General features: G+C 38.6%; 1 protein-coding gene across 1 annotated transcript; it reads right to left on the minus strand.

The window, feature by feature from the left end:
- Positions 1-250: 250 nt before the first annotated feature.
- On the minus strand, positions 251-13,866 carry psmf1 (proteasome inhibitor subunit 1). Its single transcript, XM_063473379.1, has 7 exons — positions 13,624-13,866; positions 12,255-12,407; positions 11,173-11,255; positions 10,577-10,774; positions 4,961-5,017; positions 2,775-2,936; positions 251-1,068 (listed from the first exon to the last, which is right to left on the minus strand). The coding sequence occupies exons 1-7, from the start codon at positions 13,750-13,752 to the stop codon at positions 1,017-1,019; spliced, it is 834 nt and encodes a 277-aa protein (XP_063329449.1). The 5' UTR covers positions 13,753-13,866; the 3' UTR covers positions 251-1,016.
- Positions 13,867-14,143: the final 277 nt, after the last annotated feature.

A 14,143-nucleotide genomic window follows, 5' to 3' on the forward strand; every position in this document is an offset into this window, starting at 1 on the left:
GATCCAGTTTTGGTGAGTAATTTTACACTAGGAGTCAGCTTGTGTTTCTCTGTGAATGCACCTGTACAGTTTTAGCTGGCCAAGCTAGCTAGCACTAATTGATAAATTAAAAAAATATATGACCAAAACCCAAATTCCTGATTACTGTCCAGTACCAACACAGTAGCTACTGTAGAGGATGCAACAGTGGGTATGTCCATCTTTGATGTGCAGTTCATAGAAAAAAAAAGTTCAGTAACAAAAACCAGAGCACCTAGTCAAAGGGTTTTTATTCAGTATATATTACTGAGATAATTAAATAGACTTGTTCAATTGACAACAATCCAAACACAAATAAAGAACCATGTTTCAGTGTTCTTTAATATTTTCACATCAAAAATGAAAAAGAAGAAGCACTCTTTTATTAATAAACTGGTAGATGGAGTTTGATGGGATCTATTATTTAGGAAGCAAAGGGCAGAGAGAGGGGTTTTCACTCGTGTTTTTAGATTTAAGCATCTCGGTGGTTCTGCCTCTTTGACGGCAGCTTTGTTGATCAAAGCTGAGATTTTTCATTTATGCAGTAATCTCCAGACTCGCAGATCTCACCCTGCAGCCAAATGTCACCTCATTACTTCACAAAATAATACTGCTCAGCAATGTTCAGATGTCAGTATAAAAGACAAAATATTAGTTTATTATGCGCAATGGCATAAACCTTCATCTGTCTGGCATTGTTCTTTTAGGGGCTCTTTTACATTGGAGCAACTTTTTTATTTCAAAGTCATGGATATTTGAGACAGCAGTAACTGGGTTTTTGTTATGTCAGTTTGCATCCAAAAGATTTAATTCATATGAAATGAGCAATCAGAAAACAAACCCTCCTTCTCAAAAAGAGAAAAATGAAAATCTTCAGGCCACAAACACGGATGAAACCAAACCCTCAGAGAGGAGAAGGCGGCTGCTATCGGCTGGAGGAAAAGATGCTGATGTAAGTAGCAAACAGGAAGTCGAAAAACAGGAAACAATCCAGGGTACTACATGAACATGTCATCGTAGCCAGGAGGGGGCATGTGGTCTGGGTCCGGCCTAAAAAACAAAAACAAGAGAAACAGAGCTGTTGTTACTGTAGCCAGTGGAAGGTGGGTGGTTCGATCCCTGACACGTCTAAAGTCTACTTGGGCAAGGATCGAGTGTGAGTGTGAATGTGAGTGCACAGATTAGACATAGATAAAAGCGCTGTATGAATGTGTGTGTGATTTGGTGAATGAGGAGTAACCAAGTGCTCAACTGAATAAAAAGGTGCCGGCCCATTCACCATTGTCATATTTTATATACTGTCATATTTTCACATTTTGTCTTATTTTAATTTTGACTCCTGGTGTTCAGGCTGAGGCATGCAGGGCAGGGTTAGGTAATGGAGCAAATACACTGGCTGCCGATGATTAGTGGAGTCCACTGCCTGCTGTTGGACTGATTTTTGCTATTTTATTTGGAAAAGTTTTTTGTGTCTCCTTTATAATTCAAGATAATGCACAGTCAACCTGGAAAGCACAAAAGTTTTTGTTGCACTGATTTCAGTTGTTCACAACACAAAGCAGAGGCTCTAAGGACAATTAAACCGTCTTTAGTGCTTTCTGTCCTTTATTTGGGGCTGAAAAGCAGATGAAATTCATAACAGGAGCAGATTGAAAAACTGTGTATGCATTTCTGCACACTCACAGCACTTAAGGCTGCAAACAGAGGCATCCTTCATCTAATTATTTTCCTTATGGTTGTCTCATTTGTCAGTTTCATCTACATCAGTTTGGAGCTAAATAAATGCCAAGCAGGCGATTTTGCTTTGCTTCATTGTATTTGCTGAAAATGCTGCTGGGGACTCCTCTGTCTCTCCAGCAGGAACTTGAGCTGGACGGTCACGGCTGTTGGACTGACACAGAGCGGCTGGAACTTTAAACACACAATCTTACTACAGAACTAAGAGGTTTTTTTCTTTTCCAGGACAATAGGCAACCTTTACTTGTTTATTAAATCTGCTTTATTAGTCTATTTAGTTACAGAGTCACTAAAATCTGTGTCTATAAATGAGGCTGGAAGGTGACTAATATACTTTTTTTTGTTCTGTCATTATCTTCACGTTTATATCAAAACAACAACTTTAAGGCAACTTTGCATGATTATTAGATAATCATGCAAAGTTTTATTTTATAATGAATCTTGAAAATGGCACCAAATGTTTCTATAATACATAAGAAAATACACAACTGTTGTATTTAATTTGCTTCAAAGCTGCTTTCAATTTTCTCATTTGTTCTGTGAAGAATGTGTCTTTCAGTGGAGTAAATTATATAAATCTAAGATGTTGTAACCGTTATAAGCCTTTATTTGGATTGACACAGAGTCAAGAGCTGCCTCCATTATGTAAGGTGGCTCCTCAAAACTCTTTAAATTGCTAAAATGGAGAGGCCATCTGGTATTACTGAGATTAAAATGGGTGCAGCTTTGTTGTGTTTCATTTCTGCTGCATTAAATCTGGTGGAGCTGCAGCTGAGAATTAAAAAAAAAAAAAGCTTTAATAAGACCACTGACTGATTTAATGCTGCTCTTGGATTTGGATTTTTGATCAAGTCAAAAGATAAGATCTTTTTTTTTTTTGAGAACTTATTTTATGTCAGAAATTCAAAGTGTCTTTGACCCTTTGAGAGGTTCAGTGGAGCCTCACAGCTGAGGAGCTGTTACAGCCTGAATTAGTGCAGACAGATGGAGGCGCATGTGCGTGCGCGTGTGTCTCTCACCCTGGTCTGTGACGTCCGATGGGTCCAAACGGATCGAAGCGAGCTCCTGGGGGAACGGCTCCAGGAGGCAGAATGTCTGGTATCCCACTAGACGGGTCAAAGCCAGAGCGAGGATAACCTGACCTCAAGGGGTCGACTATCATCCCACCACCGCCGCGAGACCTGAGGAGGGGAGGCGGAGTTCAGAGATTCAAGAGAAGGACACATGTCAGGTGGTTTTGTTCACTTTATTCTAAAATCCCACTGAAATGTCAAAGATAAACAGGCTACAGGTTTTATCTGAAAGTGTTTAAAAATAAATCACTAGTTAAGTAACAGTAATGCTATTATGACATAAAAAAAAATCCTAAACAAGTTGTACTTTCATGATTGTAATGGATGATGACGGAGCTAAAAACCACCCACCGCGGAGCGGCGGTTTCGAAAGTATTATCCAGCTTACACCACGCTCGACATCTAAACAGGACTGTTTCAAAAACAGACGTCATAAAGAGCTCCCCAGTACAGAAATCAAATCAAATCAAAGAACAATACGCTAATAAACACTAAACACAACAAATAAAGTCCACCTTGAGTTGGTTTTTAAACATGCCCACTTCATCAGTGTACTTGAAGCACAGGTTTAGGGGGAATAACATCTTGCAAAAACTTATACAAATGGATGCCCTCTGCCCTTTTTACATTTTGTGTACATGTGCTGTGGGTCATACTGGATCACTTGGCTGCCATTAAAAACCTCTCATGGGCCTTATTGGCTCTTCTGCAGGGCTCGGCCAAAAGCTCACCTTGTAAGTGAACCAGAAAAATCTTAAGGTGGGGTTGAATTTAGCAATTATTAAAAACTGTAAGAAAACTATTTACATAATAGCTGTGACTCAGTTTGGAGATGTTTGCTTCGTTCGAGTCTGAAAAGGGAAGTTGATGTTAAAGTGTCTTAAGCAAACTTTAATTCTAATGGCCAGATGGAGACGACTCCTGGTGGTTATAAAGACGTCTGTGGGAAAACAGCCCTGGGCTGTTGGTCCTCACTCTGAGACCTCATTAAACACTTTCCTGTAGATTTCATGGGCTGAGTCGCCTGTTTCAGGTCATACTGAATAAAACAGGGAGATCATTTTGTAAATTATGGTCACTTTTAAAGAAAAATAAGAGGACTGTCCAGTGTTCGCCCATTACCTTCAGATTTGTCTGTTACTCTCATTAACCTTGCTAGTCCCATCTGGTTACACAACACCAAGTGCTGACAGCAAAAATAATTAGGGCGAGGTTTTAAGAGTGGGTGATGTCACAGTAACTATGTCCGTCTTTTATAACATCTATACTGTAAAAAACAATGTGCCATCAGCCGTCTTCTGGACGGGCTAAATTTCGTCTCTAAAAACAATAAAGCACAAACATACCAACATTACAAACGTGACGAAAGTGCAACAAAGCAAGACGAGCATTGAGCAACTATGACCACAGGTCTGTTTTAACCAGGTTTTCATGTTTACATAGAAGCAAAGAGTCCCTGAATCATATATAGTGCGACTTGTAGAGATCTTTTAAAATGTTAATATCTTTTTCTGACTAAAATATGTTTGATTTTGAACCCTGTATGCCAAGCAATAGCTCTCTATATGAAATTTATACTGGTGCCACTACCTAGACTTATTGTAGAAGTGTAATGCCTGCATACTCCTGGGGTAAAAATATCAATCAGTTATTAAAGGGCAGCTTTCAACAAAAACTTGGGTTTGATTATTTTGCTTTACTTCCACATTACAGTGAGATATTTTGACAAGCTGATACTTAAAGCTACATATGGGGAAACAATGGGTTCAGATTAACCTTCAGTGATTTAAAAAGTGTCCTGGTGGAAGGTACTTCAATACAAAGCTTGTGTTAGCACAATAGAAAAGCTCGAGCTGATAAAAAATTAATGTTAAAACTAAACTTAGATTCTGAGTCTGCAGCTGCTTTTGTTTGTCATCTTTTCTGCGACTCTCTGACATCTGAGCTTAAAGCTTCGCTTTCAGCTGGACACGCGCCAGTAATCCAGAGCTGTCCGCTGCTGTGAGCGCCGACTGTTCATCCTCAAATCCCAGATTAGGGAAAACCCAGGAGAATGCTTAAATGTATGTCTGAGATTGAATTCCATAAACAGATTTAAAGGATTTAAACGTGACAGGAAGAGACAGGCTCACCCAAAGGGATCCAGATCTGCTCCTCCAGCTGCAAATGGAGGAACCATGGGGTCGGGCCTGAAACACACACACACACACACACACACACATCTGTAAACATCAAAACCAGTTAAATACAGGATCAGTCTAACATCATTTTACAATGGAAAACAAACTACAACAGCTAGCAACATGTGTCAAATATGTGAAACACAACTGACAATCTTCTTCACCAACATCTAATAAAAATAAATACTTTATTTATGCTCAAAATTCACCACTGCAAGAGCGAAAACATTAAAAACACCTTACAATAAAAGTAAAATTATAAAAATGTAAAAATCTTATATCATACAATGAGCAGCTTAAATGTAAAACGAATGTGTTATGAGGTGGTAAAGACTTTCTGTATGTGTCCATGTTTCTGAGGAGATAAAAGAGTGAGAAAAATGAGTTCAGCTGCATGTCCGCTAAGTGGTGCAGAGGATGGTCTGGGTCCATTAATTATCCATAGCCATTTACCACACACAGCCACGGTCATTTGGAGGACCTTCGTCAGTTGAGGAAGACATCCCAAGTGCGGTGATTCAAACTGAATTCAATGATATGACGAACTCTCTCAGGCATGTTAATGCATTCAGCATGCACTTTAATATTTACGCCACTGAAACGCTCCTTTGCAGCAGCGTGTTCGAGATGAGACTACTTTTCAATCACATCTAGTGCAATCCCTCCACATTTCTGGTTGCTGCCATGACAACGTCTGCAAGGAGCACATCAAACTCCACTAACGGTGTTCCCTCTGAGTCTTAATCAGCTCACCGAGCTCGTCCATATTACTGACTAAGCGCCTCACATTCCCCATGATAATCAGTGGGACAGTTCCAGCACTGAAACCTCGGCATTTCCTCCTTTGGTCCTCTGGGATAATAGTAGGACTTACTTCAGGCAGTCAAATTGTCAGGACAACCAGAAGGTGAAGATTCTCAGAGAGAAACGTGAAGAAAAATCTCTGGTGAAAAAGATCTACTTGATGCATTCTCAATCATCCAGGGAAGAAAATCCCCAAAAGCTGATTCTGTTCATCTGGACGTAACGTTTAAGTGGGAGAAACGTTACGTCACTCATCCAAGTGACTTCTTCAGTCTCAGCTGACTGCAGGTTTCCCCAATCTTATAAACTGTACATTTGCATAATGACTTAAACTAGTATAACTGAAGGAACAATGGGCTGGGAGGTCAGTTCCTTGATCATTAATATGCAAATTCTCAAAGAGGGGGCCTAAGGGTACATCTCTCACCATCGTACAATGCTGTGATTGCAGCCATTCCCCAACTCTCTGTAAATGGTACTCATGGCCATTGATCAGTGGCCATTGATCACGGGCTTTGATCAGGGGTTGTTGATCAATGGTCATGTGAATTTGCATATTAATGATCAATTAACTGATCTCCCAGCCCATTGTTCGAAACAAAAGGTTTCTGCCACTGAAAACGTTACATCCAGATGAACAGAATCAACTTTTGTGGATTTCCAAAAAGAGCTGTGCGAGACGACCATATTAGGGAAATCCTCTCTTAGTGACATCATTTAGAGCCAAGAGTAGAAAAAAATAGATCAGTTGTCATTCAGAGTGGTCTGAAAGCTGTACTTAATTGTACATACACGGACCTCATATAATTTGAACATTCCCTTTCGAGGCTTGTTTGAGAGGACTGAATCTGGTTCGTTTTAGAATTTAAAAATGCTCAACTTTGGGAAGATAGTTGATGTAGAAAATTTAGTTTTATTGCATTTTGAATGCAGAATATTGATGTCCATTTGACAATCGCTAGCTGGTTTATTATTTTACATACATAGTTACCTTATTGATTATTAAAGTATTCTGATTCTGGTATATTTAAAAGAATGCAAAAATTCAAAAACATTATTTTTTAAAAGGCTTCCCAAATGTGAAAACTTTTGGACTGAAGGACTGAGGAGACACAGTAAAGGAGTTGTTAGCACTGTCACCTCACAACAGAAAGGTTCCTGGTTCAAATCCCAGCTGGACTTTTCTGATTGTAGTCTAAAGGGCTTTAAGTGGTCAGCAAAAACCAACGCAAAAAGCAACACATTTTAAGAATCTGCGAGTTTAACTTTTGAAAACTAATTCTGATTCTCTAACATTTCCTAGATGTTTGGGGGGTAACAGTTTCCATCTTAACAAAAACATGTTATCTATTTATTTTATAATTCTCATTTTTTTATTCATCCTACAATCATTATTTCACTTTAACTGGATCCTGCAGCTTAGAATCATCAATGACTAATGTCATTTATAAAAGACAGTTCCTCTAAGAGTAACTTTAAAAATAGAAACACACAGGCATGCTTGATTCAGCTTCTAGTAAGACTGGTGGAGAGTCCCACATCTGATTCATCCAACCTTCAGGCCTTCAGGTTCTGCCCCCTCCCTTGTCTTTCCTCTTTCTACTCGCTTTTAACTCAGTTTTTGCTTTTGCCTTCACTCTGCTTGTTTCTCTGAATTGTCACTCCCGAATCTTCTCTTAAGGATTCAGGAGTGCTTTCTTACTTTCTCTCCACTATCTTGGTCTGTTCTCCTCTTAACTTTTACTTTCTCCCCATCTGTCACCGTTTCTCATCCTCATCTCCCTCCCCCTCTGTCTGCACCTCTCTCGGGACAAGGAGGTGACAGCAGTGAGGTCGATAAAGTGCTGACATCATCTCGCATCTCATCTGAGCGGGTCATGGCTAAGAGGACGGGGGAGGAAGAGGAGGAGGGAGATGAGATGAGGAGTGAAAGTCAGAGTGATTCTGTCTTGCAGCTCTCGCTCACACATGTGCTCATGTTTCCATCACTTTAGATGACATTACACTCACTTCATTTCCAGGATAACCACATTTAACATTACCATACAAAATGCGCATTTTTATCAGAAAATGCTGCCATAAGTTAAATTTAAAGTCACTTTTAGTGGATGTTAAAGATTTTCATGTTTACTATAAATAAACAATGAACGAATTAAAAAAACAAAAACAACCCTGCTCTCTTCAGCTTTTGAATAGTTCTATCAAACATCACCCATTAAAACACCAGTATGTGCCAATGCACTGGTGTTTCTTAAAGTTAACTAGTTAAGCTTAGCCAGGTAGTGAACCACCTCTGCAGAGATGGACTAGAGTGAAATTCATCTAAGGGACTGTTTGGTTTATTCTTACTTTATTCTGAATAATGATTTCCTGCTAACATGGATAAATTGCACTCCATCTTATTTCACAAAATAAAATTAAAAAAAAGGACAGCTAATTTATCCAAGCTAACTTTGCTTATTTGCTACATCGACCTGCCATTTTTCTATTACTACACTATAACATCTACTGTTACACACTAACCAGATTTTTGCAGATGAGCTAAATTCAGTTAGCACCATCTAACCACCCTGTGTTGGCTTTGCTTTGTGTCACTATGAATGACTAAAATAAATACTGTTCTAGACAGAAAAAAGCTGTTGCCAAAACAGTCTTTTCCACCAAAGAAAAATATGTTTAAACATTTTTAAATGGAGCTTAATTCATATTGTAAGTAGTTTTTAGTTTTTCAAATGTGTAGAATCATCAGGAAAATGCCTAGACATCTGTTACAAAAGGTAGCCCAGACTCCCTGCCTTAACTATATGCTGAGCAATCGTGCTTACTTACAGTCAGCCCCCCAAAAGTCCATTTTCAGTAAGGAAAAAAACTCCTTAGTTAATATCAAAGACAAAAAAGTTAGGCGTGGTCACAGCCCTGACCTCAGCAAACGCTTTTATCAGCTCAATCAGGTCAAACTGATTAAAACATGAATTTATTTGGTAAATTGTGGAAATTCTAATTTTCAGAAATGATGATTATCCAGGGTACGTTCACTAGGTAATGACAAGTTGTTAACCTGTGAGACAACAGTATATCCAGCTTGTAAGTCAGATGCACTCCGGTCTTACGTCTGTTTCAAAAGAGACTTAACACACCAGAGAGTGGCTCCATCCATCTTTGGTACTGTTTATAGCTACTACCATGGATCATGTTATTTAATGTAATTTGGCAAGCTACATAAAATAGTGCAGCGTAATAGTGCAGGACAGGTGCAGTATATCATCCCTGTTTTGGCTAATGGCCGCTTGCTTGCGGACTGTGAACAAATATGAGAAGGAGAGTGATGACTACAGTGTTTCACTAAGAGCCTTCAAACCTCTTTTCTTTACAACACTGTGTCTGTACTTACTGCTCTCTGACTTGCCTCACCCTAACCTTACTCAAACCTTCTCCTTAGCCCACCCTTACACCAACTGTTCGGCCCAATGTTTAATAATTAACATTATGGCGACTTTTTGTTTGTCCCTGAAAGGAAGCAGTCTCCACAAGGTGACCGTGAACAGTCTACGTCCCAAAAACACAAGAACACACAAAGACACACACACACAGTCGTTTGATACCGGGCCGCAAGAGTTGAGGCTCGGGTGTGAAATTTATGGTTTTCAGGGTTTTTATCTTTTTTTTCTTTCTTTCTTTTTTTAATTGATTTTATCGTTAACTCTGTTTCCCTGGGTCTTTTCCCGTGTGTTATGAATAAATCTTCCTTTTTTGGTACCGGTACTGGTTTCATTTTGTTGTATTTATCCGCGACACCTTAAAGGCTGGTCCGTGAAAATACTGTCGGACATAAACCGAAAAAGGATGTTACAAAGACACACACACCTATTACACTCACATTCATTCCCTGGACACTTACCAGAACGTTAAACTAAGTCTTTCCTTGTAATAATTAATTTATGGGAACTTGCTTTGTGTCCCCAGAAGGGAATGTGTAAACAGATTTAGGTCCCTGAACATGAGTAAAACACACACACACACACACACACACACACACACAGCCTGAGCTCTGTCCTCATTTGCCAACAGATGCTCCGTCTAGACATATTACAAGCCACAACCTCAGCACATCCAGAGGTGTGTGTGTGTGTATCAAATGCCAAAATGTCAGTCATAAATATTAATAACACGAGGCTCTGATGCCATGAAAATGTTAAGGATTACAACTTGTTGGTTGTTCATTGATTTTCTGTCATGTAGTTCTTTCCAAGTCTGCAAAGTGCAAACAAATCTAAAATCGTTCAAGGTTAAACTGGACTTTTAGACTGTTCGAAATTATTAAGTGAGTGGGCCATGCACATTAATGCACACAAAACAGGAAAACCTGAACAGGCCAGACTGCCAATGAATAGACTAAACTATATTCAGCCTGAGTAAAACTAGAAATACCACAAATATAAGGTTAAAACTTCATGAATGTACATTAGATTAATTACTTGATCCTATGCTGGTGGGAGAACCTCATTAATGAGCAAAAGTAGGTGGATATAGAAAAATTAGTAAGCAAGGCATTCTTTATTATCTCTATTTGACTCATAGTTTCAGGCAGTATCCTCTTTTGTCCACAAATGCAAAAGAGAGAGAAACCAGGAACATTACAAATATGTGCTAACCATAACTGTGTGTCACACATGACAGTAAAATGTACATATTTAACGATCAGTTTATGAATAAATCTGAGTTTTGTTGTAAAGTTTTGCATGCACAGTTTGTATCATCACCAACCAGTGAGGGTGTGTCCCCTGGCGAGGATTCCTGCTGGGAATGCGGAGGGGGTCACTGTCCTCTCCTCTTCTTCTCTGCTCCTCTTCTTCCTCATCCCGCTGACTCTTCCTCTCTGCTCTCTGTCCCGTCGGTCTGTCCTGGGGGGGCAGCAGCTGAGTCTTCACCTTCTCTGACAAACTGTCTGCATCTTTGAACACACTGCAGAGAAGAGAGATGAGTTGATTTATTTTTCAGCTCTATATGTTTATTTTCTGACTATACCAGAGTTGCTAAGCATGATTCACAATTCAAAATAATCTTTAGTTATCAAACAAACTGCCCTTCAAGGCCACCCTCCCTATCAGACAACCTTTTTATAATAGGCTTTTTCCAACAAATAAAAGATTTCAACAACAAGTGGGTGTCAATCTGAGATGACCTTATAAGGCAGGCTGAGGACAAGGCATACTTTATTACTATTCATACATTTCTTCCTAAAGTTGGAAAGTTTGTCCCTTACAGGATCCAAAAGTCTAACACAACAATTAAAATAATCAGAACAACATAAGACAATAGAATAAAAGCTTAATAAAGTAGAGCAGCTCAAAAAAAATAACCTGTCAAATGTGTGAAGCTGGTCAGTGTTCACGTGGTCGTTGATGTTCACCGTTAAGTCCGACACCTGCTGCGTGCTGGAGTTCTACATACACACACACACACACACACACACACACACACACACACACACACACACACACACACACACACACACACACACACACACACACACACACGATCCATTAAAAAGATAGATTAACATGTAGAATAATATCTCAACAAACCAGCAAATAATAAACTGAACCTAAATCATATTTTCTTATTTTACGCAACTGTGTGTCAGAGCTTTGCATAGATCTACATTTCTCCAGTCTTACAGTGCAGTAATACGACCCGTATACGAATGACAAAAACTAAAACTAGCACTGAACTAAACACTAAACTAATCGAAACATTTTAATCGATACAAACTCGAATGACCGAAAAAAATACAAATTTAAAAGTAAAGTGTTTGCAACCTCACGCCTGGCTGCCGTGATGTCTGCTCTGAACATCAAGATTCAAACTTAGAAAATCAGACTTGATTCCTTTTAAGGCTTTTTATGGATCCCTACATCAGGACTGAAATGCAGGATAAACTGGTCGGTCTATGTCAGTGCTCCAATGAAAAATAATCCAGAGGAAAAATTCTTCTTCTTAACCTCCTAAGACCTGAACTCTTTCATGGCATGCATTTTTAATTTTTCTTTGCTATTTGGGCTGATTGGAACCTGATGAATTTAAAAACTAAGAATTACCAGATTTTTTTTACCTAATTTTTGTTTCTGAGAAAAATGAGATCTACATATGAGGACATTCGTTTTAAACTTTGATAGAACAGTGGCAGTATAACGTCCTCGTAAGTGGATATCAGGCCCTTGTAGAGAAAAATTAAGTATTTTGGTCTAGACAACCCAAAAATGCGATGTCCACATATGTGGACGCCAGGTCCTAGGAGGTTAAGGGGAATTATGCAAAAGTTCAGGTTTCTGCTGTCATTTATAGAGGGAAAAAACCCCACATAATTTTTAAAGCACTATTTTAAATTGCCATTGTCTAGAAAACTAATTGAGACCAGTCCATCAAATGTTTATGTGCTTACCATCAGATTGAAGATCAAGGTGGAATCAACAGTGATTGCCTTGAGGAGCATTTGGGTGTCACTGTTGTTGGCTTTGTATCGCAGACTGTACAGCTCTTTGTTGTTACTCCAGTCAGCAGGCAGCAGCTCGGACTTCTTATCACTGCTGCGGGCCTGGAGCCGGAAGGTCACAGAGGCCGTGAAGACAGATAAAAACAAAGGGGGTCAATTCAATCAGAAACCTGCTTTTTCTTTTCACAATATTTGTTATCAGTATTTGGCCAGTTCACTGCAAATAAAAAAAACAATACATAAAAAATACAGCAAGAAATATGTGTTAATATTAGATATGACATATACTAATCTCATCACAAAGGTTGTAAGATTGTTGTAAAGAATTGTAAATAAATTGCAGATTCTTGTGTTGCTGCAGTAAAACAGACTAAAACTAGCTAACATAAACAAGACTAACTCTATAATTAAAATGTGACAAAACAACATTGGTCAATAATGTAAAAATTCCACATAATAAAATAAAAAACGAATGTGTAAAAAATAAATATAATAATTATAATGATACACATAGGAATCCAGTAGAGTGAGTTCATTTTTTTTAGATGCATAAAAATTTCTCATTATTTATATCTAAAGAAAAAAAAAACTTTTCACCATGTCATCATGTTCAAAATAAAGAAAAATGTCTCATTTGGAACTGGGTCACTTACTCTTTCTGTTTACTAAATGGTAGGTGTAATTCCAGAGTGTTTTTATATAAAACAATCACAGAGAGATGCCAAACGCTTCCCTTTTCACGTTAAATCCCATTATAAATGCTTCATTTTAAAAATAATACTGATTACCTGTAGATTTCTGTAAAATGAACAATGGGAGAGGGTGGAGGATAGCAAGGCTGCATACTAACACGAATCTGTGTCATAAACTCCCGTGGTGTTTCAGGATGACTGCCCCCAGTGGGTTAGCTAGCTAAAGATGACATGACAGTTTTGGTAAACTGTCCCTCTTAAAACAGATGCCGTCAAACTGAATATCAGCCATGACAGCTGAATTAAAGAAACCTAAAACGCATTTCTCACACTTTTAAATTCTTCGCGTTAACGTCAGCTCCACACGGGAGGTGATGCTTGTTTATGAAGCTATAGCTAATGTACGTTGAGAATTACATACAGAACTACCTTGCAAAAACCGACATTTTAAGAATTATTGGAATTACGGTCTGAAAAACATCGAAAACCACATATACAGAATCTTTTTGCTATTATTTAATTTGCATTCCTCAATTTGGCGTAAGAATGATGTAAAAAGAAAATATTATCTTTGCCATAATGTGGGATAATTTAACACAAGATTTAGCTAAACTAAGCAAACTCACATCGTCTCCTGAGCCGATGCACCTGTATCCGTTCTTTATCAACTCCCAGTGAACAAAACACACAACGGCGTCCTGCGGGCAGGTGATGTTACCTGCGACACAGGTGTACAACACCTCCAAGCCAGCCATGTTTTCCTTCAATCTGCCAACATCGGTACAGTTTCAGGCAAAAGAAATGAAAACGAAAGTCTGGGCAGCAGCTTCACTGAGTCAAGCTGCAGTTCGGTGCCAAGCAACAGGAGCCATTTCCGCTTCCCGGCTTTTCAGTTTAAAAGCACCAGAGAGCTGACCTAAGGGTACATATCTGCAAATATCCAGCGATATTATGTGACGTAATAACCTTTTTTCATTAAGCTTTATTTCTATTTCATTTAGTATTTTTAGCTTCAATTAAGTTTCATTTTGATTCACTCTCAGATTAGGTTTTCTTATTTCAGTTCAGTTTTTCTTAGTTTCTGGGTTACTTTTACTATAATGTGAGGGTATTTGTAAGGGGGAAATTTAGACGTATTAAAATACA

This window comes from Pelmatolapia mariae, linkage group LG5 (assembly GCF_036321145.2).
Source record: "Pelmatolapia mariae isolate MD_Pm_ZW linkage group LG5, Pm_UMD_F_2, whole genome shotgun sequence".
NCBI classification, from domain to species: domain Eukaryota; kingdom Metazoa; phylum Chordata; class Actinopteri; order Cichliformes; family Cichlidae; genus Pelmatolapia; species Pelmatolapia mariae.